The sequence below is a fragment of the Zingiber officinale genome, chromosome 4A, assembly GCF_018446385.1.
Source record: "Zingiber officinale cultivar Zhangliang chromosome 4A, Zo_v1.1, whole genome shotgun sequence".
NCBI classification, from domain to species: domain Eukaryota; kingdom Viridiplantae; phylum Streptophyta; class Magnoliopsida; order Zingiberales; family Zingiberaceae; genus Zingiber; species Zingiber officinale.
In genome coordinates this window covers 107,621,384-107,647,583 of record NC_055992.1, presented here as the reverse complement: position 1 = coordinate 107,647,583, position 26,200 = coordinate 107,621,384, and the positions used below count along the sequence as shown (strand labels likewise).

At 39.0% G+C, this 26,200-nt stretch overlaps 1 protein-coding gene and 1 pseudogene across 1 annotated transcript; both read left to right on the top strand.

Moving 5' to 3' along the window:
* Nucleotides 1–8,897: 8,897 nt before the first annotated feature.
* LOC121972599 lies at nucleotides 8,898–9,278 on the top strand. Its single transcript, XM_042524251.1, has one exon. It carries the CDS (start codon nucleotides 8,898–8,900, stop codon nucleotides 9,276–9,278), a length of 381 nt encoding a protein of 126 aa, XP_042380185.1.
* Nucleotides 9,279–11,231: 1,953 nt separating this feature from the next.
* Nucleotides 11,232–25,555, top strand: LOC121972598 (annotated as a pseudogene).
* Nucleotides 25,556–26,200: the final 645 nt, after the last annotated feature.

Below are 26,200 nucleotides of genomic sequence, written 5' to 3'. Positions count from 1 at the left end.
ACATGTCATACATAATTTAGGCAGGAAAATAGTAGGATGTGCTAACTCTTTGATTGCAGGCTCCAACTATTATGGTTTATTGATATTATGTGTGATTGGACCCTTGGACATGTCAAGGGCATTATTTGTGTGCATGATTGTATGTATAAAATATAGCAGGAGCTATATTATTTTTAGAATTTTATTTTTCGATCTAGGTTACATGTACATTCCCTCGTGGAATATAGAATCGATATATGTAAAATTCTATTTTTGTCGCGAATCGGATTCTTGCGAGGCGTGGTACTTTTGGAGCACCAGAGGCGCAGCGGAATAAGAAGCAAGATGGATGCGACAACTCGACTTGATGGCGGTGGCTAAAGATGGCAGCAGCTAGGGTTGGAGCATACTGAAGACAGTGATGGAAAATGTTATAATAGTTGAAAAATTAATTTCCAAATTTATTGCTTTTATTTACTGTGATGTTTATATGCATGTGATGTATGCTAGGATAGTTTAAAATTCCTCATTTTAAATAACTAAGTGGGAGAGAGATTTATTTTAATAAATTTCACTGTCTCCATTACTGGTTTGTAAGTGATGCAAGCAAACTTGCGCGTTGGCTCTGAGTGCCTTCCTCCATATCGGATGAGTTTGTTTGCGGATCACTAGATCAAACTTCCATTTATGATGATATAGGAAGTTAATTAAGATCGTGTGATCTTCTCCATCGGAAGGGGCACAATCTTGTTAATGGACTTAGTGTCAAGTAATGATATACACTTAGGCACATCTAATAGTATCCTCCCCATCGGAGTCACTGCTATTATTTGTGTGACCGAAGGAAACCAACTATTAATTTTATTTGTCAAAAAGTTAGGTTGACAAGATAATAAAATTAATGGGTTACACCCTCCTTTTACAAATGTTGAATGTGTATACGTCCACACTATCGTGACATACAAAATTCACGGTGTTTTGAGGTGTTGGTTAATTTAAAATAGTATTGTTTGAGGAATCAATATTATTCTAAATTTAGAGTCCTGACCAAAGTTATTTTTGTGATTCTTAGGATGACTTTCAACCCACTGCTATTATACTGAAAGAGAACAAACTTATTGGTCCCAACTATATTGATTGGAAAAGAAACCTGGACATTGTCCTTACTGTAGAAAGCTATAAGTTTGTATTGACTGAGGCTTGCCCTGATACACTTGACGGTGACTGTATCCCAGAGGAGATTGAGTATCATAAGAAATGGGTAAAGGCTGATGAAATAGTGCGGTGTTATATTTTGGCATCTATGTCAAATGTATTGCAACATCAGCATCAAGATTTACCAACAGCTTATGATATAATGAACAATCTCAAAGAACTCTTTGGATACCAGAGTCGGACTGCTAGGCAAGAGGCAATGAGAAAGCTAATGACAGCCACCATGTCTGAGGGGACACCCGTAAGGGATCATATCCTCAAAATGATGGCTTATCTGAATGAAATACAAGTCCTTGGAGGAGAAATCGATGGGGAAACCCAGGTCGATATAATTCTCCAAACGCTACCCAGAAGTTTTGAGCAGTTCCGCCTAAACTATAACATGAACAAAAGAGAGTACACGTTGGCGGAACTTCTAACAGAACTATAGGCAGCAGAAGGTATATTTTGTCAAAGTTCTCAGATTCACTATGCTGAAAATGGTTTTACTTCTAAGCCGAAAGGCAAGAAGAAGAAGAAACAGGTCTTTTCAGCGAAGAGAGTGAATAAACCTCAGGGACAAAAAGTTAGAATGAAGAAGCCGAAAGGCAAGTGCTTCATTTGCAAGCAGACAGGGCATTGGAAGGCGGACTGCCCTCATAGGAATCAAAACAATAAAGATATATCTCATACTCTAGTTGTTGAAACATGTTTAGCGGTGTTATCTACCAGCACCTAGTGTATAGATACGAGAGCCACTAATTGTTGGTTGCTACTCGGAAAACCTAGAGGTTCCACTGTACAAAAATTTTATACAAAGGTCTGAACCTTTTCCTAGCTACCATGTGTTCTTTTAAATTAAATTTTGGATCGCCTGCGGAACTTAACACGTTTGATCCAAAACTTAATCTATTTGTTCTTTTAGGTTTTAACTTGGGTCTCCTGCGGAACTTAACACGTTCGACCCAAATCACCTTAAGTTATTAATTCCATTAAATATTAATTTCCATAATTGGTTCCCAGTACTGACGTGGCGAGGCACACGACCTTCTTGGATATGGGAGCAACCACCACCGACTAGACAAAACCTTTTATGGAAAGCTAATATTTAATTTCCTAAAATAACTTTAGGTTAACCGAAAAGAACAATCAAATCACAAGAAAAAATAAAACAAAAGAACACAACATCGAAAAACATATTCGAAATACTAGAATCGTAAGCCTCTTGTATTTGGTATTATTTCCAAAAATAACTAGTATGATGCGGAAAGAAAAATTACTAGTTATACCTTTTAGAAAAACCTCTTGATCTTCTACCGTATTCCTCTTCTAACCTCGGACGTTGTGTGGGCAACGATCTTCCGAGATGAGAAACCACCAATGAACCTTCTTCTCCTCCTAGCTAGGTTCGGCCAACACAAAGAAAGCTTCACCAAGGATGAAAGAAAAGCACCAACCAAGCTCCAAGGGATGCAAGCTTTCTCTCCTTCTTCTTCTTCTTCTCCAAGTAGTATCCGGCCACCACAAAAGCTCCAAAGGAAGAGAGAGAGAGGTTCGGCCACCACAAAGAGGAAGAGGAAAAGAGAGGATGGCCGGCCACACTAAGGGATAAGAGAGGGAGAGAAATAATAGAAATTGTGTCCCATGAAGGCACCCCTACCCCTTCTTTTATATTCCTTGGCTTTGTCAAATAAGGAAATTTATTTATAATAAAATTTCCTTAACTTTATTTGACAATAATTAATTAATAAAAAATAAATAAAATTTCCTAATTAATTGAATTGTGGACGGCCACCTCATGGAGAACAAATAAGCCAATTTTTAATCAACAATTAAAACTTCCTTATTTGTCTTTGGAAATTTAAAAAAATAAAATTTCCCTTTAAAATCTCTTCATGGTTGATAAAAAGAAATTTCTATAATTTTAATTTTCAATCATGTGAATAATTTTCAAAGAGAAAAAATAAAATATCTTTCCAATCTACAAATAAGGAAAGAGATCTAATCTCTTTCTTTTAATCTTTTGTAGATCCTTTAAAGAGAGATATTTTAATTTTAATTCTCTGTAATAAATTTTATCTTCCACATAATAAAAATTAAAATTAAAATTATTTTTAATTTAATTATGGCCGGCCCCATCTAGCTTGGGTTCAAGCTAGGGCCGGCCACCCTAAACCATGCTTAGGCCGGCCCTAGCTTGATTCCAAGCTAGCTTGGCCGGCCCCTTTTAGATGGGTATAGAAGGTGGGTATAGGTGGGTATAGTACTCTATAAATAAGATGCTACGATAGGAACCGAGAGGAGGAATTGGTTTTGGTCTCCTGATAAAATTAAGCATCCCGTGTTCGCCCCGAACACAACTTAATTTTATCAATAATAATTCATTCCACTAGAGAACTATTATTGAACTACCGCACCAATCCCAAATTACATTTTTGGGTTCCTTCTTATTATGAGTGTGTTAGTCTCCCTGTGTTTAAGATATAGAATGTCCAATAATTAAGTGAGTTACTGACAACTCATTTAATTAATATCTTAGTCCAAGAGTAGTACCACTCAACCTTATCGTCATGTCGGACTAAGTCCACCTACAGGGTTTAACATGACAATCCTTATGAGCTCTTCTTGGGGACATTATCAACCTAGTATCTCTATGACACAGTTTCCTTCTATAATCAATAACACACACTATAAGTGATATCATTTCCCAACTTATCGGGTTTATTGATTCATCGAACTAAATCTCACCCATTGATAAATTAAAGAAATAAATATCAAATATATGTGCTTGTTATTATATTAGGATTAAGAGTACACTCTTCCATAATAACTGAGGTATTTGTTCCTTTATAAAGTCAGTATAAAAGAAACAACCTCAAATGGTCCTACTCAATACACTCTAAGTGTACTAGTGTAATTATATAGTCAAGATAAACTAATTCCTAATTACATTACGACCTTCCAATGGTTTGTTCCTTTCCATTTTGGTCGTGAGCTACTGTTTATAATTTATAAGGTACTGATAACATCATCTTCTATATGTGACACCACATACTATGTTATCTACAATATAAATGAATTGAACAACTACAAACAAATATAGATAAATTGACCAAAATGTGATTCTTTATTTAACATAAATGTTTACAAAAGCTTAGGCTTTCAGTATACACTCCAACAATCTCCCACTTATACTAATGACTAAGCTGTCATATCTTCTACCATACATCTGATTCCCATTCCCTCCACATGTCGATCGAAAGCTTTCGCCGGAAGGGCCTTAGTGAAAGGATCTGCCAGGTTGTCCGTTGATGCAATCTTGGCGATGTCAACTTCTCCTCGCTTCACGATATCTCGTATCAGGTGGTACTTGCGCTCTATATGTTTACTTGCCTTATGAGCTCGTGGTTCCTTCGAGTTTGCAACTGCACCGCTATTATCACAATAAATTGTGATGATTTTGGGCAAACCAGGAATCACATCTAAGTCCATTAGAAAGTTCCTGAGCCATACTGCTTCTTTAGCTGCCTCAGAGGCTGCTACATACTCTGCTTCCATGGTTGAGTCCGAAACGCATTTCTGCTTAACACTCCTTCATGAAATGGCTCCACCTCCTAAAGTAAACATGTAACGCCCGAAAATTCTCAAAACTATATTAGAATTATGGTACGATTTTTCTGAAATTATTAGATATTTTTCCGGAATTTTCCGAGTAGCGGAAGTAGCAAAAATAAATAGAATCGTAAAACGGCCTAAGCGGGAATTGAACCCGAGACCTTCGGTTTACGGATAATGTTAGAAACCAGTGAACCCAGCAGGGCCGTGCTGAAAGGAAGGAGAACTAAATATATTTATATTAGAGTTGGGTTCATTAAACCACTTAATATAAATAATAAACTTAAGTAGGGTTTGGTTTATTTTAGAAGTTTGGTTCGGCAAATCTCTCTTCACCAAAGCCCTCACGCCAATTTCTCTTCCAAACCTCACCGCCGCCTCTCCCTTCTTCTCCTCTTCCTCACGCACGGCACACCAAGGCAAGGGTCCATAGGATCATCTTCCGGCGACGACTCCAACACGAAAGAGGTTCTTCTTCGCGAGAGGAACGCGAAGACGTGAGCGGATCGTCGAAAATATCAGTTTTCTAGAAAACCTAGCGGATAGAATCGTAAGAAAACCTTACGATTGAGGTAAGAAACCCCTCACCTGCAGTATAATTGCTCTCGCTTGTTAGTTTTAGCGTTAGTTCAGTAGTTTTACAGTTTTCAGTTTTAGGGTGTGCTTTCAGTGCACACCAAGCATTCGGTAGAATGCCCAGTTCAGAAGGATGCACTAGTAGGCGTCCTAACAGCATGTAAAATGTATTAGAAACATTTTATTCAGTTATTTATCAGTTATTACAGCTTTATGGATCAGATATCCATTGGGTAGGCTCCCACAGTAGCCTCTAGGTTCAGATAACCTAGCTCTAGGTTCAGATAACCTAGAACAGCAAAGTAAAATAAAACAGTATTCAGTATTTTACTTTTGTTCAGTTGGCACTGTACTTGGATCAGATATCCATGGGCTGGACTCCCACAGTCGTCCCTAGGTTCAGATAACCTAGTAACCCTGCTGGATTCGGAACTTGCAATCCCGGGTCTCGTAGGGATGCGCGCACAGTATGTACAGTTGCCAGGGCCCCAGCAGCATGTTTAGTATTTTCATCTATTATATGTATAGTTTTCAAATTTGAAACCAGTGATGAGAACACTAATTTAGCTTTCAGTTCAGTTCAGGTTCAGTTTACATGATTTGAGGTTGTGTACAGATTTAGATATATACTTGACTAGTTCAGTTTCGTGCTTAGTTTGTAAGTATGCCATGATCAGTTTAAAGCATGTTCGGTTTATATGTTATGCCATGCTTGTGTGATACCATGCCATGCCATGCTTGCATATTCAGTATATTTTTCAAATAGCATGATTTAAAATCATATCTGCATCGTATGCATGCTTTTGTGAGGTAGATGGTTTCTTACTAAGCTTATTGGCTTACAGATACTACTTTTCTTATACTGCAGATACTGGTAAAAGAAAAGTGGATTAGCGGAGGCTGAAAGGCGATGCTACAATGATGTGTGTGTGCAAGGGGTCTGGAATAAAGATCCTTGGGATCTATACGCTTTTATTTCAGTTTTAGCACTTAACATGTCTAGTTTCATATTTAGTCTTGTTACTAATTGTTCTAGCTTAGTAACTATGTTTGGTTTAGCTTATCACGTTTAGAACATTGGTACTTATATGCTTATATGTGTTTCCATTGTTTTAGAACTATTGTGTGATGTTTTGGCACGCCAAAGTGTCAAATCGTAACTCTCGAGTGAAATCGCCATCGATCGGTCCCCGCACCGATCGTCTGGTCCGAGTTGGATCGGCCACCGACCGATCCAGAGAGATAAGATGCTATCAGATCTCCCGGATCGGCCACCGACCGATCCAGCCGACAAGAGCCTCGAGGAGATTTCAGTGCAGATCGGTCCGCAGACCGATCCAGACACACCTGGATCGGTCCGCGACAGATTAGTTCCTGGTCGGTCCGCAGACCGATCCAGCAAGGCACAGAATCGTAGAAGTTTGATCGATCCGTGGATCGATCAAGTAAATTCTGAGTTCCTAGCTCAGATGGGAGATCAAGTATTCTCCTTAGCACGTGTACACCAACAGGAAAGGGTCTTGAATCCTTCCTTATAACAGCATGGGTGTATCAGTTGTCAGACTAACCGAGTCAGTTAGTGAAATTTTATTTTACCCAGTTTTCCGTACAGTAGCTTCAGTAGTTAATGTAGCGATCCGGCTCACAGATTAGTACCCAGGAGTTGGGTCGTTACAAAACACATAGCCTGATGTAGACTTACTGTTGTCCCTATCTGATTGGAAATCTGAATCCGTGTAACCCACAGGGAGCAAATCGTCTGCTTGGTAAACTAGCATATAATCTCTAGTCCTTCTCAGGTACTTTAATATATGCTTTACTGCAGTCCAATGTCCTTGTCCAGGGTTACTCTGATATCTGCTGACCATGCCCACGGCAAAACAAATATCAGGTCTCGTACATAGCATTGCATACATAAGGCTTCCTACAGCCGAGGCATAAGGAACTGCTTTCATGTCTTCTATCTCCTTTGATGTCTTAGGAGACATCTCTTTAGATAGAGCTATTCCATGCCTAAAAGGTAAAAAACCTTTCTTGGAATCCTGCATGCTAAAACGAGCAAGGATTGTATCTATATATGAAGCTTGGGACAGACACAACATTCTTTTCTTGCGATCCCTTATTACTTTGATCCCAAGAATGTGTGCACACTCTCCTAGTCCTTCATATCAAATTGTTTGGACAACCATACCCTTACGTCTGATAATACTTTGACATTGTTGCCAATTAACAAAATATCATCTACGTATAGTACAAGAAATACCACCACGTTTCCGTTACACTTCATTAAACCGGATGTTCCAAGATCTTGAAGCTTGCTTCAGTCCATAAATGGACCGATTGAGCTTACACACTAGATGCTCTTTGCTTTTTTCAATGAACCCTTCTGGTTGCTTCATATGGATGTTCTCTTCAAGACTTCCATTAAGGAAAGCTGTCTTTACATCCATTTGTCAAATCTCATAATCCATATGAGCAGTAATGGATAAGAGTATCCGGATAGACTTAAGCATGACTACCGGTGAAAAGGTTTCCTCATAATCGATTCCCTCTTTCTGAGTGTACCCTTTCGTAACAAGCCTAGCTTTGAAGGTTTCTACCTTCCCATCTGTCCCTCTTTTCCTTTTGTAGATCCACTTGCATCCAATGGCTTTCACACCATCAGGTGGTTCTACAAGCTCCCAGACCTTATTAGAGTACATAGACTCTATTTCAGAATTCATCGCCTTTTGCCAAGATGTTGCATCTATATCTTGGAGTGCTTCGCCATATGTCCGGGGATCAGGTTCATGTTTACCCGGGATCAAGTCCGAAGACTCTCCCAAAAACATTAATCTCTCAGGCTGCCTCACAACCCTCCCACTACGACGAAGGACTGTCTGTGGTTGTGTATCATGTGTGACACGTGTTGTAGTCTCTTGTGGTACTTCATCTTGTACTGTTGGTACTAAAGTAGACGTGTCCTCTCTTAGTTTTTCTAAAACAACTTTACTACTGGGCTTGTGATCCATTATATAGTCTTCTTATAAAAACTGGGCATTGGTGCTAACAATGACCTTCTGGTCTTTAGGACTATAAAATAAACCACCTTTCGTTTCTTTGGGATATCCTACAAACACATGAACTTCTGTACGGGATTCTAACTTATCAGCATCTGGTTTCAGCACATGTGCTGGACTACCCCAAATCCGAATATGTCTTAGACTGGGTTTTCGCCCATTCCACAATTCTATGGGAGTAGAAGAAACTGATTTAGAAGGTACTAAGTTCAGAACATACACTGCTGTTTCCAGAGCATATCTCCAAAACGAATTTGGTAATTCTGAATAACTCATCATTGATCTAACCATCTCCATAAGAGTCCTATTCCTTCGTTCTGCTACACCATTCTGTTGGGGTGTTCCAGGTGCAGACAACAGAAGGATCAAGCTTTTTGGAAACGTATAGCTGATTACTTCAACAAACATCGACCCACTGGATCTATGACGAGAAGTTATCAGCGGCTGAAATCACATTATTATAGGTTTGCACCAATGGTAAATGAATTTTCTGCAACTTATAATAATTTTTATACTCATCGGCAAAGCGGTTGGAGTGACGAGAATGTGTTGGAGAATGCATTGAATATGTGGAAAGCCAACAACAAAGGCAAGGATTTTAATTATATGCATGTGTGGAGGGTTCTCAAAGAATATGAGAAATATACTCCACAATCAATTGCTCATTACTCTAACAAGAAAGCAAGGACATCCGAATCAGGGGGAAACACTTCAACATCAAATCCAGATACAAGTGTTGATTTAGATGACTTTGAAGTCCGCATTCGTCCTATAGGGCAAAAGGCAGCGAAGAGAAAGGGCAAATCTAAAGCCAGAGAGGGTGACACAATGGAACATAGCATCGACAAAGAATGACAAGATATTAAAGAATATCAAATCCAAAAAATGACTTTGCGATAAAGAATGACAAGATATTAAAGAATATCAAATCCAAAAAATGACTTTGCGAGAAGCCGAGATCTTTCATAAGGATTATGAAATTCTTATGAAGGATACTAGTGAGATGACACCAAGACAACTTTATTTACAAGATAAAATGGTGGAAAAAATTAAACAGAGACATTGACTTGGTGTAGATGAGTTTATGTTTATTGTTAGGAATATTATTATAATTTATGTCTTTTTATTTGATGTACTGTAATATTTATGTATTTTTTTTAATTATTAATGTTGTTTAATGTTATCCATTTATAAATTTAAATTTTATAAAAAATTAATGGTGTATGAATTAAATTTATAAAGAATTAATGGTGTATGAATTATGAAGGAGAAATGAGAATTATATATAATAAAAAGTGTGGGACCCATGAGGGAGTTGTTGAGAGGTTTTTTTATAGTGGAAGAAGATATGAGGTTTTTAACTTTTGATGTGGCGCAGACGTGGCAACGAAGGAGCTCTCAACGGGGTTTATCCACTGTGGATGCTCTAGGAAAGATATGATGTGACGTGAGCGAGTATCTTATGACACGTAATAGTCAAGACTGTTCCCCTAAAAAGACTTTTTGATTTTTGATTTTTAATTTTTCAATAGAAAATGACGAAACATTGATGGTAGTTGGACTTTGACTAGTGGGGATTTTTCTTTAATTTATGTAAATTTGTATGTAGTCCTCAATCATAAATTCAATTTTGTATATAGTTTCCATTGATCAAAATATTTGTTTCCACTCCCTAGTCCAAAATAATAGATACTAATTTACCTAATTATCCTTGATATTTTCAGGTATAAAAAGTTCAAAAATGAGTATAATTTTTCTTAAATTCAGCACATTAAACTAGAATTCAGTATATTTTCTATCAAATTGAGCACGACTCTTTTTGCACTTTAATTAGATGAAAAATATACTAGATTTTCTTTAAATGATACTCAATTAGGTAGAAAATATACTAGATTTTCTTTGAATTGTGAATTTAGAAGGAATTATATTAAGTAGGAAAAAAAAGATCATGTTCAATTTGATAGAAAATATATTGGAATCTAGTTTAAAGTGCGGAATTTAAAAGGAATTATATTTATTTTTAGATTTTTTATGCCTAAAAAATATGAGGGGCCAATTTTGATAGAAATATATTGGATTCTTATTTAAAGTCCTGAATTTTGATAGAAATATACTGAATTCTAGTTTAAAGTGCTGAATTTAAGATGAATTATACTCATTTTTAAACTTTTTATACTTAAAAAATTTAAAGGGCAATTAGGTAATGATATTTGCATGAGGGAGTTGAAGTAAATGAAACTTTACATGTAGGAAGTGAAAACAAGGGATTGCATGACGGAACATTGATGGTAGTTGGACTTTGACCCGTGGGGATTTTTCTTTAATTTTTCGTTACATTATTTGTTTTGGCCAGGAATAATTCAATTTTCTTTTATATATCCTTTAATTATGCTAAATTAACTCGGATACTTTCTTTATTAACTAGACGTATAATTAGTGTAAGGATGGATTTATAATTTATTTGTAGATTATTTTTTGTCAAATTATGATCCAAACAAAACAAACATTTTTTACCTCCTCATAAAATCTCAATTATATTGCACCGTCTTCCAAGCGTTCTCTCTATGAATTGTTGCCAGCCCAATGACAAGCTCATAACTTGCTTGCGAGCTCATGATAGCCACCTGACAACAACCACTTAATCTGATTGTGAGCTCATCATCGATTGTTTGGCCGCGGGCTTACGGCTTGCTCGTGGAGCCACAGGATATTAAGGATATAATTAGTATAATAACCTTGATTATTGATTTTTATGTAGCTAGCTAGTCGCTAAAAGGGCCATGGAATTCCTGAACAACGACTTCCTGTAATAGAGCAACTGGTCAAGTCTTCTCAGCCTTTTTATGAGCTGCTCTTTTCCAGCTTGGTTCAATCCCAATCCCCTAGCTCCATGGCTCTATCTCTGCATGGGTTTGTGAAGACGAGTTGCCGTCACAAGTTTAGGCTTTCCTACTCCTCCTACTTGCTGTCTTTGCTCATTATCTTTTACTTTAATCCTGCTGTGACTACCAACGCTCCAAACTTCCTATGGAATTTGTGCCCAACTGATGCAAACTACACAATAAGCAGTGCATTCCACAACAATCTCATTCTTCTTCTCGCTTCCCTCTCTTCCTCCGCCACCGCCGCCACAGGATTCCACAACGACACGATGGGCCAACCTCCGGACCAAGCCTTCGGCCTCGCGTTGTGCCGAGGAGATCTCTCCCTCAGTGACTGCCAGGGCTGCCTCAGTGCCTCCGTCACACAAATCACCCACAGTTGCCCTACCGGTATGAGCTCCGCCATATGGTACGACATCTGCATGCTCCGCTACTCCAACACGAACTTCTTCTCCACCGACACGATTTCCTACAAGGTCTATCAAACCAACCCCAACAACGCATCGGACCCGCAGATCTTCAACGATAAGTTGGGAAATCTGATGAACAGTCTCGCCACGAAGGCGGCATTTACCTCGTCGAAGCTGTTCGCGGCGGGGGATGTGAATCTGACGAGCTTTACGAAGTTATATGGGCTGGTGCAGTGCACAAGGGACTTGTACGCCGGTGAGTGCTACAATTGTCTTCTTGACGCAGTGGGGAGCATACCCACCTTGTGCGGCTGGAGGCAGGGGTGCAAGGTGTTAGGGCAGAGCTGCGATCTTCGATATGAAATTTACCCTTTCTACAACATTTCTGCTACAGAAGAAGTATCTTCGCCGCCGTTGACTCCAGTTTCACCTCCACCGTTGCAGTCGAGCACCAGCAGTAAAGGTGAACTTGTTTTACCCGTAAACTCTGCTCTGAATTTCGAATAGTCGTAAATTATTGTGGTTGACGAGCCTCATTTCGTGATTAAAAAATTCCAATCGAATGGCCATTCCTCAATTGCTTGCTTAAAACTACGAGTCGTATGTGATTTGTTATTTGCCAAAACATCACAAAAAAATGGCCGAATCCATCTTCTTCTCAATCTCCTTTCTTCTTCTCCTCCTCTGTCTCCGAACCATTAATTCTTCCCTTCTCTGGAACTACTGTCCTTCCGATACCAACTACACAACTGATAGCAGTTTCCGCTCCAACCTCGACCTCCTCCTCGCGTCCCTCTCCTCCCCCTCAACCGCCGCCGCCGGCTTCCTCAACTCAACCGTCAGTTTTCAGTCCCCATCCCGAATCAACGGCCTCGCCCTCTGCCGCGGCGACGTTTCCTCCTCCTCCTGCCAAACCTGCCTCTCATCCGCCGTCGTAGAAATCATCAACCGGTGCCCCAACGGTACCAGGTCCACCATCTGCTACGACGATTGCCTTCTCCGCTACTCCAACGAAAGCTTCTTCTCCGTCGTTGACACTGGTTTCCAGTACTGGGCGTGGAATGCTAACAACGCCACCGACCCCCAAACGTTCGACAGCCTGCTGGGGAACCTCATGGACACGCTCACGCTGGAAGCGCGCGGCTCGGAGGGGCTGTTCGCGGCCGGAACGGCGAACGTGTCGGCCTTCAACAGGATGTTCGGGCTGGTGCAGTGCACCAGGGACTTGTCCCCGGACGATTGTTACCTGTGTCTCCGACAAATGGTAGCGGGGATTCCCAAGTGTTGCGATTCAAAACAAGGGGGGAAAGTGTATTCACAGAGTTGTTTCCTTCGATTCGAGTCGTACCCTTTTTACAATCTTTCCGCCGTCGGTGCTCCGCCTCCGCCAGCACCGACGACTCCAAGTTCCAACAGTTCCAGACCAAACGAGGCAATTGGAGGTGCGTCACGATTTCATTATCAATTAAATCTTGTATAGTTAATCCAACTACGCAGACCAACTTTCTTTCTCAATTGTGGACTTGAGAGATTTTATTAATCTACTCATGTCGTAGTCCAGTCCGTAGAATAGTCAGTATTTGTTAGATTGGAACAGAGAACACGAGGCATGCGGCGACGTAGCGTAGTATTAAATAGGAGAAATGGACAATTAAGCCATCGTTGTTGACGGGCTAAAGGTATGCCTATCGTTACACGGCCATTAGCTAAATTATTCAACAACACTCCTGTCCCTATCTGCATTGTTGACAAATTGTATTACACGTAAAGGTTTCATATTACTTTTTTTGACTTTGACAAACAAGAAACGTGTATGTATTATATGTTAATTTCATTGGGCAGTCTATAATGTTTTCATTTGAAGCATCAAGTTTCATTTATCATTTCTTTGTTTAGGAAATAGAAACAACGGTCGGGGAACCATACTATTTATCGCCATCCCTCTGGCTGCAGCAGTGTTGCTGTTACTATGTGCCATTTTTATCTGTTGTCGAAGAACAAAAGCAAAAATGCCAAGATGGAAACCACTTTCACATATATTCGGTATGACTGCTGAACTCTTATATAGTGTTTGAGCATGCGCAGATGCTTATTGCTTACTATGAAAAAATATTTTTGAACAGATAATAAATATCAAGGTGAAATAAGAGCTGCAGAATCTTTATTGTTTGATCTTGAGAGTATTCGAATCGCTACAGACAACTTCTCTGATGCAAACAAGTTAGGAGAAGGAGGATTTGGACCAGTTTATAAGGTTGGTATAAAGACTGAAATATATGGATGGACGATTCTAAATTTGATAATTGAGACATGATGTTCATGATACTTTGGATTCAGGGAAGACTGGAGAATGGAGAGCAAATAGCAGTGAAAAGGCTTTCGAGAAGCTCAGGGCAAGGACTAGTTGAGCTGAAAAATGAAGTGCTTTTGGTTGCCAAACTTCAACACAGAAACCTTGTCAGATTATTGGGCTGTTGCTTAGAATCTGAGGAGAAACTATTGGTTTATGAGTACCTTTCTAATACAAGTCTTGATAAGTTTTTATTCGGTATGTACTTAACTACTTTATGAGTAAAATTTTTCAGCACAATATGTCCAATACATGGCAATTTTATCCCAGTTTATTTTGCTTTTGGTTAACTTACTGGCAGAAAACATGGAGCTATGTTAAACCATGAATCTTCTCATATGTTTTCAGATTGATAGTGTTAGTTTAGTTTTGAATTGCTTATCATGCTATGCAAAGTTTGAGAATATTGTTGCTCTGTTGCACATGCCATAACTAGTTCAAACTCAAGTAACATAATATTATATATTGATGGGGGCAGATCCTTTGAAGAGGGTGCAATTAGATTGGACAAGGCGGTTTAAGATCATTGAGGGCATTGCTAGAGGACTTCTTTATCTTCATGAAGATTCACGACTGAAGATCATTCATCGAGACCTAAAAGCGAGTAACATCTTGCTAGATGCTAATATGAACCCAAAAATTTCAGATTTCGGTTTGGCGAAGCTTTTTGGAGTGGATGAAACACAAGGAAATACTAGTAGAATTGCTGGAACATAGTATGTAAACACTTTATTTACTTAATTGATTAAACCTAACATTCCTGCTAAAGAAAAAGTTCAAGAATAAAGAAAGTACTAAATCTAAGTTAATTTTTTACAGTGGATATATGGCACCGGAATATGCTCTTCATGGTCTCTTATCAATTAAATCAGATGTGTTTAGTTATGGTGTGCTAACCTTGGAGATCTTGATGGGTCAGAAGAATAACAGTTATCGAGGGTCATCCTCAGTATATTCTGTTGATCTTGTTACTCATGTAAGTATCTATCATCTTTTCTCCTTTGATTGAATGTATTTTGTTTGAACGAAAAATAAATCATTAACTTGTTTTGTTCTCATTTGACTCGCAAAGATCTGGCGCAATTGGACTCAAGGAAATGCTCTACGAGCAATCGATCAAAACTTAGTCAACCAATGTCCGACTCAAGAAGTACTAAGATGCATGCATATAGGATTACTGTGTGTGCAAGAAGACCCGGTTCAAAGACCTACCATGGCCAATGTTGTTATTATGCTCAACAGCCACTCTGTTAGTCTTCCTACACCTTCAGCTCCAGCATTTGTCAATCATACTGGCAGCACAACCATTGAAACAAATGGTGTTTTAGGGAGGGGCAGAAATTATAGTGAAAACCAGGTGAAGGCAATAAAATTTTCTATAAATGAGGTTTCAATCTCTGAGTTGGAGCCTAGATAACAAGTCAAAACATGATCATGGAAAGTTTAGTGTTTTTTTTTCTCATATGCATTAAATTAAGTATTATTGTTCATCATATAAACTTTTTGAATTTGTATTGAATTATAATAAATTCGGGAGTTCGTGTCCAAATATTAGTTTCAAGTGCATGTTCAGGTTTGTGTTACATTTAATTTGTATTTTATATGGATTTGGGGGTGATGATTCATACTATAACATGTAAAAGGAAGAGTACAAAATATCTGGTTTGCTTAAGCTAATTAACTGAGGATCAAGAAATAAAACAAATGTCAGAATCCAAGTGCTTAGCTAGATTGCAATAGAATGCAGAACAAACACACATCAGATAGTGAAGAAAGTCGGCCAAGACATTCTTAACTGTAAAAAGTTGATCGATAAAAAGGAATGAATCTATATGATGGAAGATCTGCCTCACGGCAGGACATTTTGTGTTATGATCTCAATACCATCATCTTTGCAAGGAGGAGAAACAAACCACTTTGAACTGGCTGGGAAGATTTTTGAGGCCATGCATCAATCACGTAATTAACTAACTTTGATTCGTTACAAACTTTATCAATCATGATCGAGAATACTATATGATATGGTGCATAATGGTAGGGTCTGATAAAAAGGACGTGACAGTCAGAAGTTAAGGAAGTGTGACAGTCAGAAGTCAAAAGGACACGGCAATCAGAAGTCAAGAGGACGTGACAATCTAAGGTCGAGAGTACGCATCGCTCCAAAGAAAGGCTCTAACTGTTAAAAGCCGCTGCTCGGTTAATACTCGGTCGAGAGACCCAGGTCAGGAATTTGGATTGGTTGCCCGGACGGGATGCACGGGTCGGGAATTTAAATTGGTTGCTCGGTCGGGACGCCCAAGTCGGGAATTTAGACGAGTTGCCCGGTCGGGATGCCCAGGTCGGGAATTCAGAATATTTGCTCGGTCGGGATGTTTAGGTCGGGAATTCAGAATGATTGCTCGGTCGAGATGTCCGAATTAGGAAGTCAAACTGGTAACGTAAGGAACAGTGAAGGAAGAACAGGAACTATCTCTACCAGGCGGGTTTTTCTCATAGTAGATATATATAGGAACTTGATACGCTTGGTCAGGACATGGCGGACTACTCAGATACATCCAGGTCAGGAGTTCTCTTGTTCATGCCCGATCAACAAAAACGACAACAGAGTCAGAGAATTGTAACCACCTGTCAGAGAATATCTGCTGTGTGTCAGGGTATATTCTAACGGTCTGTGACTCGCTGATAACAGAACCTTCCTTGGACCTATAAGAAGATGCCAAGTGTCCCTCACCGCCAGACAAGGTCTGTCACCCGACATTCCCTGCTACTTGCAGAGGCCCAAAGTACGCATGTCATAAAAAGGGGTGTCCTCTCCCTTGCGCGGGTACGCTCACTAACTTTTTCGCATCTGTCTTCTACTTTCTACATTTTTACTGTTTTTCTGAGGAAAAAGTACCTGACTTTAGCGTCGGAGGGTTTGCTCCGGGGAATCTTTTCCTGGTTCTTGGTCCCTAACGTAGAGGGTGCTCGTCTGAGTGTGCGCAGGGAACTCTCGCTTCGTCATCCTTAGCACCGCCCCGTGTCAGCAGCTCGTGTGAGCCTGCCCTCGAAGTACTGAGGGTCTCCGTCACCTTCTGTCAAAACCAGCGACAGCGTGACCGACCTCCATCTGATTTAGATTCCGAATGGGATTACTATATATCTTTGTAGATTTGACAATAGATTGTCTGATCTGTGCTTTGTTTAATGGTCTGGCTGCCGAGAAGCTGAGAAAAATTATTCATACAACCAAATATCTTGAAGAATTGTTAAAACTCTTATGTAAATTACTTTGGATAAAAGTTTTTATCAAGTCTAAGATTAAGTTGTTTAGGCAATATAATGGTTAATTATATTATTTTAGAATTTAATTTCATTATATTGTAATTTGGTTGAATTAATTTATCTAGAATATATAATTATCAATTTCTTTTTAAAATTTACAAATATCATATCTCCGACAGGTTTTTAATGTAAATCTCCGCTATGCATTTCGTAACAGTCGTAAACTATCGTGGTTGAATGATATGACAAAAACTTTCCCAATGGTTGACTGTTCTAACTAGCATCATCCCTCTCCTCTCTGGCTCTCTCCATTACTTAATTAAACTACGAGTGGTCTCTTCCTGCAGAAGTCATTTGCCAAAACGTCACTGAAGATGTCCGACTGCATCTTCTTCTTCCCCTCCTTGCTTCTTCTCCTCTTCCCCCTTCCCCAAACTATTAATTCTTGTAGGGGTGTCAAAAATGAACTCGATCCTACGACCCAACCCGAGTCGACCCGAAAAAAATCGGGTTCGGGTTGGGCATTTTCGGGTTCGGGTCGGGTTTGGGTTGGAGGGTTGGAGAGTAAATGAGTCTCGGGTTGGGTCGGGTTGGGTTCGGGTTGACCCGGGTTGACTTAAATATAGGGTTTTGTGAGTTTTTTTGGGGTTAAATCAAATTTTATTTTAAAAATTTAGATGTTTTTATGTATATTAATATCATGTTTGTATGATAATGATGGAATATTGAGATAAAAGTGAAGAATTATAGGGAAAATAGCCCCAAAAAGTCATTTTGAATCGGATTTTCGGGTTATATGGGTCGGGTTCGGGTTGATCGGGTTGGTCGGGTTCGGGTTCGGGTTGAGGTGTTTTGGGTTAAACTCGGGTTCGGGTCGGGTTCGGGTTGGGTTAAAAAAAAAAAAAAAACTCAACCCGACCCAACCCGACCCGACCCACCCGAATTGACACCCCTAAATTCTTGGAACTACTGTCCTACCGATACCAACTACACAACTAATAGCAGTTTCCGCTCCAACCTCGATCTCCTCCTCACGGCCCTCTCCTCCCCCTCAACCGCTGCCGCCGGCTTCTTCAATACAAGCGTCGGTTCTTAGCCCCCATCCCGAGTCAACGGCCTCGCTCTCTGCCGCGGCGACGTTTCCTCCTTCGTCTGCCAAGCCTGCCTCGCATCTGTCGCCGTAGAAATCATCAGCACATGCCCCAACGGCACCAGGTCCACCATCGGCCACGACGAATCCCTCCTCCGCTACTCCAACGAAAGCTTTTTCTTCGTCCCTGACATTGGCTACCAGTTGTGGGCGTGGAATACCAACAACGCCAGCGACCCCCAAAAGTTCGACAGCCTGCTGGGGAACCTCATGGACTCGCTCACGCAGGAAGCGCGCGGTTCGGCAAGGCTCTTCGCGGCCGGAACGGAGAACGTGTCAGACTTCGACAGGATATACGGGCTGGTGCAGTGCACCAGGGACTTTTCTCCGGACAATTGTTACTATTGTCTCCGAAGCATGGTGTCGTCGATTTCCAGGTGCTGCGTTTCAAAACAAGGGGCAGCACTGTTTTCACAGAGTTGCTTCCTTCGATTCGAGTTGTACCCTTTCTATAATCTTTCCGGCGTAGGTGCTCCGCCTCCGCAAGCGCCTCCGCAAGCACCACCACCGTCGACTCGGAGTTCCAATGGTTCCAGGCCAAACGAAGCAATTGGAGGTACGAGAAGATTGCATTATCAAATAAAATTGTGTATACTTAATTAATCAACTCATGTCGGAGTCCCTAGAGATTAGAATGTTTTTTTTTTTTTGGTCCCGGAGCTATGGTGCAGTAGCTGAGTATCCAAGTCGTCACTCAGACACTCACGGTTCGAGCCCCAACTATGACGAATTTACAGGAATTTTTCCTCCAAATGGAGCATGCAACTAAAGGATACTGGACTGCCCACTGCGAGCGCTTCCCGATTTACCCTGGTGCCCAGTAAGAAACTTTCGTGGGGTCGGACCGGTCACCTCAGGCTGGACGTTACCCAGCCTGGTTAATCATTTTTTTTAGAGATTAGAATGGGTTTTAAATAATAGTATGATCCGGTCTGAAAGCTGAGAAGACGGGGAGGGTATCATGAATTATCTTCTATATTGACTAAGTCATCAGAAGATTTCTTGTCAACGCTATCTGTAGGCAGAACCTGAGTGTCCTCGATCCCTTGCATCCCAATGCTCGAGACAAATCTCACGGATATAGGAGCAAGATAAAAGTTAAATAATGAAACGAATGAAGAGTGAGTACGGTGACATATCCTGGTCTCGGGAGGCGCTCTCTGATAGACCAGTGAGCTGGTCGTAAGATTGATCGAGTCGTCGTGACCCAGAAAAGTAGGTGAATGTGAGCTAGATGAGGAACTGGGTTGGGAGGCGACGTCACGAAGCTGAATGCAGTATGGATCCGGAAGACGATACGCAGGCCGGAATACAACAACGACACACAAATCGAAATACAACAACGGCGCGAAGGTCAGAACACCACAGTGGCACGAAATTAGAATACAACAAGTCAAATCAAAGCACAATGACATTGAGGGCTCAGAGGCCCGATCAAACATTGGAAGCGTATGACAGTACGGACGGCCGGGAGGTGGCCTGTAGAGAGGCGATGCTGTGGCGTTCTGGAGGAGACTGCTGATGGACGACTGTGGATGCCAAAAAGATGGAGATAGAGACAACGCTTGGCTACCGGCGGTCCTGAGGGCGGCGGCCGCTGGAAGCGGTTGTGGACGCCGGAGTCCCGACAGAGAGGGAGACAGCGTGAGTGGCAGTGGGCTAACCCCCAGTGAGGAGGTTCCCGACGATGGCCAGAGGCTGTCGGCGGGCGATGAGGGAAAAGGGGAGGTGACTGTGGCATTGTGAGAGGAAATGACGGCGGTATTCGTGACGGGGTCAAGGAGAGGCGAGCGTGAGAGGGCGGTGCTGGGATAGGCAGCGCTGGCCGGTCTGGTGAGCGGCAGAGGCTATGTCTTCCTGTGTCCGTGGTGGCAGCGGACTGATGCGACGAAGAAAACGCCCCTCCTCCTCTCAACGTGATAAACCGTGCGTCATAAAACTCCAAAACTTTCCACATGTGAAAAAGACTAAAATGCCCTCTTCTTCTCAAAATTCCTCTGGACAATAGATATATCCGCATCATAGTGTATAATTAAAATTTAGTATAATTAATCACTCGTGTCGTAGTCCCTACTCTAGAATAGTTTTTAAGTAATATTAGTAGGATTAGAACAAGGACCAGGAGTCATGCGCGTAGAATAATAGGGAGAAATGAAGAAGTAAGCCACCGGCTGGCGGGTCAAAGATATACCTGTCAAGGACTGGACTCAAGACTTGGCTACACAAGTCTAAGTAATTAATGAGAAAGCTTATTGTTTCCACAATATGACTGTTTCGGAATCGAGTATAGTTTTGAAGTGTTTAAGTTTATTTGATATGGTAATCGAATCAAGTCAAGTTAAATTTAAAATAACCAAATCTTTGAAATAATTATTTAAGTTTGGCTTAGTTTATTTTGCATGAGCTTACGTTTCTTTGAACCTTGTCTTGAGTTTGATTTATTTAGATGTTATCGAGCTCTTAATTGAAATTTAGAGTTCAATTTGAGCTTGAGTTTGGTTCGTTTAGATGTTATTGAGCTCTCAATTCAAACTTGTTTAATTATTTAAAATTTTTACTTGTTTGATCAGTTATTGAGCTTGTTTTAAACTTGTCGTAGTCCCTATAATAGTTTTAAGTAATATTTGTTGGATTGAAAAACAATCATGTCGACTGAATTTTAACACCAGTTGAATCGATTTTTCTCTACCAAAGTTTGGAGCAAATCGGTTTGACTGATAATGAAAATCAATTAAATCGATTTGCTTCTATATTAAAGTCGATTTTGGACAAAATTGATTGATGGACCCAACGTTCTCGGATTAATATGAAACTAATTCATATATGTTCGGGCAATTCTCCTGATTATATACATGCTCTCAATATCAATTTGACCCAATATATTGAGAGCAGTCATTTTCTGAACACTAATATATTCGAAAAAATTTTGTGGTTCATCAGTCATTTTTGGGCAAGATCCGTTGATGGACCAATCAACCTTGGATTGATTTCATCTACTTCTCCTAATAATACTAATGCACTCAAATATCATTTTGATTCAATATATTAAAAGCGATGATTTATTGAACACGAATATATTTGAAAATTTTAATTGGTATTTAAAAAATCGTTGCTCTTATTATCTTGGGTCAAATTGTTAGTTGAGGATATGAATATAATTAGAAGAACTAGCTAAATATATAGGAGATAGTTTCATGTCAATCCGAGGTTGTTTGGTTTATTAGTCGATTCTGTCCAAAATAGACTGATGAACCAAATGTTCTCAGATTGATATAAAATTAATTCCTAAGTGTTCATTTAGTTCTCCTTATTATATTAATATCCTCAAATATCAAGTTAGATCCAATATATTGAGAGCTGTGATTTTTTGAATACGAATTAGATTTTTCGAATATATTTGTGTTAAAAAAATCATCGCTCTCAATATATTATGTTAAATTGATGTTTGAGAGTATAGATATAATTATGAGAACTAGCCGAACACATAAGAAACAATTTCATATCAATCCGAGGTTGTTTGGTTTATTAGTCGATTCTATCCAAAATAGACTGATGAACCAAATGTTCTCAGATTGATATAAAATTAATTCCTATGTGTTCATTTAGTTCTCCTTATTATATTAATAACCTCAAATATCAAGTTGATCCAATATATTGAGAGCTGTGATTTTTTGAATACGAATTAGATTTTTCGTATATATTTGTGTTCAAAAAATCATCGCTCTCAATATATTATGTTAAATTGATATTTGAGAGTATAGATATAATTATGAGAACTAGCCGAACACATAAGAAATAATTTCAAGAAATAATTTCATATCAATCCGAGGATGTTTGGTCCATAAGTCGATTTTGCCTAAAATCAGCCGATGGACTAAACAATTTCGGATTGACATGAAACTAGCTCATTTGTGTTCGTTTTCTTCTCATGATTATATCATGCCCTCAAACATCAATTTGCCTCAATATATTGAGAGAAGTGATTCTTTGAACACTAATTGAATTTTTAAAACATATTCCTGTTTAAAAAATCATCGCTCTCAATATATTTAGTCAAATTGATGTTTGAGAACATGAAAATAATCAAGAGAACTAACTGAACAAATAACTAGTTTCATGTCAATTCGAGGGCGTTTGATCCATTTGTCAATTTTGCCCAAAATCTACTGATGGATCATGAATTGAATTTTTTAAACATATTCGTATTTAAAAAATCACAGCTCTCAATATATTTGGTCAAATTGGTGTTTGAGTACATGGATATAATTAGCAAAATTAGCCGAACACAATAGAATTAGTTTCATGTCAATCCGATGTCGTTTATCCATCAACCAATTTTGTCCAAAACTGATTTTGATATAAAAGTAAATCAATTCAAGTGATTTTCATTATCAATCGATTGATTTTCTCGAAACTTTGACACAGATTGAAATCGATTCGACATGGTGTTCAAAATCAGTCGACTGATTTTCAAATAGAAAATCAATTTGACTAATTTTTTTATCAGTTGACTGATTATTTGTAAAACGAGACGTGTGTACGTGATTTCATAATTTTAAAAGTAACCTATACAATTTGATAATTTCATAAACTTACCTACCTAATTCGGTAAAAAACTAATTTTTTTACTTTTTTTTAACTCTTTTTTAGTAAGACCAAAGAACATGAAATTTGCATTTACTACATATTAATTTCATTTGGGCAGTTTATATTTTACTGTTTTCATTTTGAAACAGTAAGTTTCATATACTCATTTTTTGGTTTCGTGAGGCAATTGGAGGTGCGTCACGATTTCATTATCAGTCACTACGCAGACCGACTTTCTTTATCAATTGTGGGCTTGAGATATTTATTAATCTACTCATGTCGTAGTTAGAATAGTCAATATTTGTTAGATTAGAACAAAGAAGACGAGGCCGCAGCGACGTAACGTAGTATTAAAGAGGAGAAATGGACAATTAAGCTACCGTTGTTGACGGGCTAAAGGTATGCCTACCGTTACATGCCCATTAGCTAAATTCTTCAACAGTGCTCCTGTCCCTATATGAATTGTCGACAAATTGTATTACACGTAAAGGTTTCATATTACTTTTTTTGACTTTGACAAACAAGAAACGTGTATGTATTATATGCTAATTTCATTTGGGCAGTCTATAATGTTTTCATTTGAAGCATCAAGTTTCATTTATCATTTCTTTGTTTAGGAAATACTAACAACGGTCCGGGAACAATTCTATTTATCATCATCCCTCTGGCTGCAGCAGTGTTGCTGTTACTATGTGTCATTTTTATCTGTCGTCGAAGAACAAAAGCAAAAATGCCAAGATGGAAACCACTTTCACATATATTCAGTATGACTGCTGAACTCTTATATAGTGTTTGAGCATGCGCAGATGCTTATTGCTTACTATGAAAAAATATTTTTGAACAGATAATAAATATCAAGGTGAAATAAGAGCTGCAGAATCTTTATTGTTTGATCTTGAGAGTATTCGAATCGCTACAGACAACTTCTCTGATGCAAACAAGTTAGGGGAAGGAGGATTTGGACCAGTTTATAAGGTTGGTATACAGACTGAAATATGTGGACCGGACGATTCTAAATTTGATAATTGAGAAATGATGTTCATGATACTTTGGATTCAGGGAAGACTGGAGAATGGAGAGCAAATAGCAGTGAAGAGGCTTTCTAGAAGCTCAGGGCAAGGACTAGTTGAGCTGAAAAATGAAGTGCTTTTGGTTGCAAACTTCAACACAGAAACCTTGTCAGATTATTGGGCTGTTGCTTAGAATCTGAGGAGAAACTATTGGTTTATGAGTACCTTTCTAATACAAGTCTTGATAAGTTTTTATTCGGTACGTACTTAACTACTTTATAAGTAAAATTTTGCAGCACAATATGCCCAATATATGGCAATTTTATCCCAGTTTATTTTGCTTTTGGTTAACTTACTGGCAGAAAACATTGATGGGCTACAACATGAATCTTCTCATATGTTTTCAGATTGATAGTGTTAGATATAGTAGTTTAGTTTTAATTGCTTATCATGCTATGCAAAGTTTGAGAATATTGTTGCTCTGTTGCACACGCCATAACTAGTTCAAACTCGAGTAACATAATATTATATATTGATGGGGGCAGATCCTTTGAAGAGGGTGCAATTAGATTGGACAAGGCGGTTTAAGATTATTGAGGGCATTGCTAGAGGACTTCTTTATCTTCATGAAGATTCACGACTGAAGATCATTCATCGAGACTTAAAAGCGAGTAACATCTTGCTAGATGCTAACATGAACCCAAAAATTTCGGATTTCGGTTTGGCGAAGCTTTTTGGAGTGGATGAAACACAAGGAAATACTAGTAGAATTGCTGGAACATAGTATGTAAACACTCTATTTACTCGATTAAACCTAACATTCCTACTAAGAAAAAGTTCAAGAATAAAGAAAGTGCTAAATCTAAGTTATTTTTTTATAGTGGATATATGGCACCGGAATATGTTCTTCATGGTCTTTTATCAATAAAATCAGATGTGTTTAGTTATGGTGAACTAACCTTGGAGATCTTGACGGGTCAGAAGAATAATAGTTATCGAGGGTCATCCTCAGTATATTCTGTTGATCTTGTTACTCATGTAAGTATCAATCATCTTTTCTCCTTTGATTGAATGTATTTTGTTTGAACGAAAAATAAATCATTAACTTGTTTTGTTCTCATTTGACTCACAAAGATCTGGCGCAATTGGACTCAAGGAAATGCTCTACGAGCAATCGATCAAAACTTAGTCAACCAATGTCCGACTCAAGAAGTACTAAGATGCATGCATATAGGATTGCTGTGTGTGCAAGAAGACCCAGTTCAAAGACCTACCATGGCCAATGTTGTTATTATGCTCAACAGCCACTCTGTTAGTCTTCCTACACCTTCAGCTCCAGCATTTGTCAATCATACTGGCAGCACAACCATTGAAACAAATGATGTTTTAGGGAGGGGCAGAAATTATAGTGAAAACCAGGTGAAGCCAACAAAATTTTCTATAAATGAGGTTTCAATCTCTGAGTTGGAACCTAGATAACAACAGGTCCAAACATGATCATGGAAAGCTTAGTGTGTTTTTTTCTCATATGCACTAAATTAAGTATTATTTTTCATCATATAAACTTTTTGAATTTGTATTGAATTATAATAAATTTGGAGCTCGTGTCTAAATATTAGTTTCAAGTGCATGTTCAGGTTTGTGTTACATTTAATTTGTATTTTATATGGATTTGGGGGTGATGATTCGTACTATGACATGTAAAAGGAAGAGTACAAACTATCTGGTTTGCTTAAGCTAATTAACTGAGGATCAAGAAATAAAACAAATGTCCGAATCCAACTGCCTAGCTAGATTCAACAGAATCCAGCACAAGCACACATCAGATAGTGAAGAAAGTCAGCCAAGAATATTCTTAACTATAAAAAATTGATCGATAAAAAGGAATGAATCTATATGATGGAACGTCTCGGCATCAAGGCAGGATATTTGTGTTATGTTCTCAACACTACCATCTTTGCATGGATGAGAAATAAATCATTTTTTTTAGTTGACATTGGTATCTAACTTATGTCGATTAATCCTAGGTGACTGACCCGATCCCATGAAAGTTTACTACTGACTACTAAGGTAAATCAAGAAGCGCTCGCAGCAGGTGACCCATCAGTCCAACGTTCTTAGGTC

Bases quoted from the DNA above. Each gene is read 5' to 3' on its own strand.
- LOC121972599 (XM_042524251.1), top strand. From the start codon at position 8,898: ATGGTAAATGAATTTTCTGCAACTTATAATAATTTTTATACTCATCGG.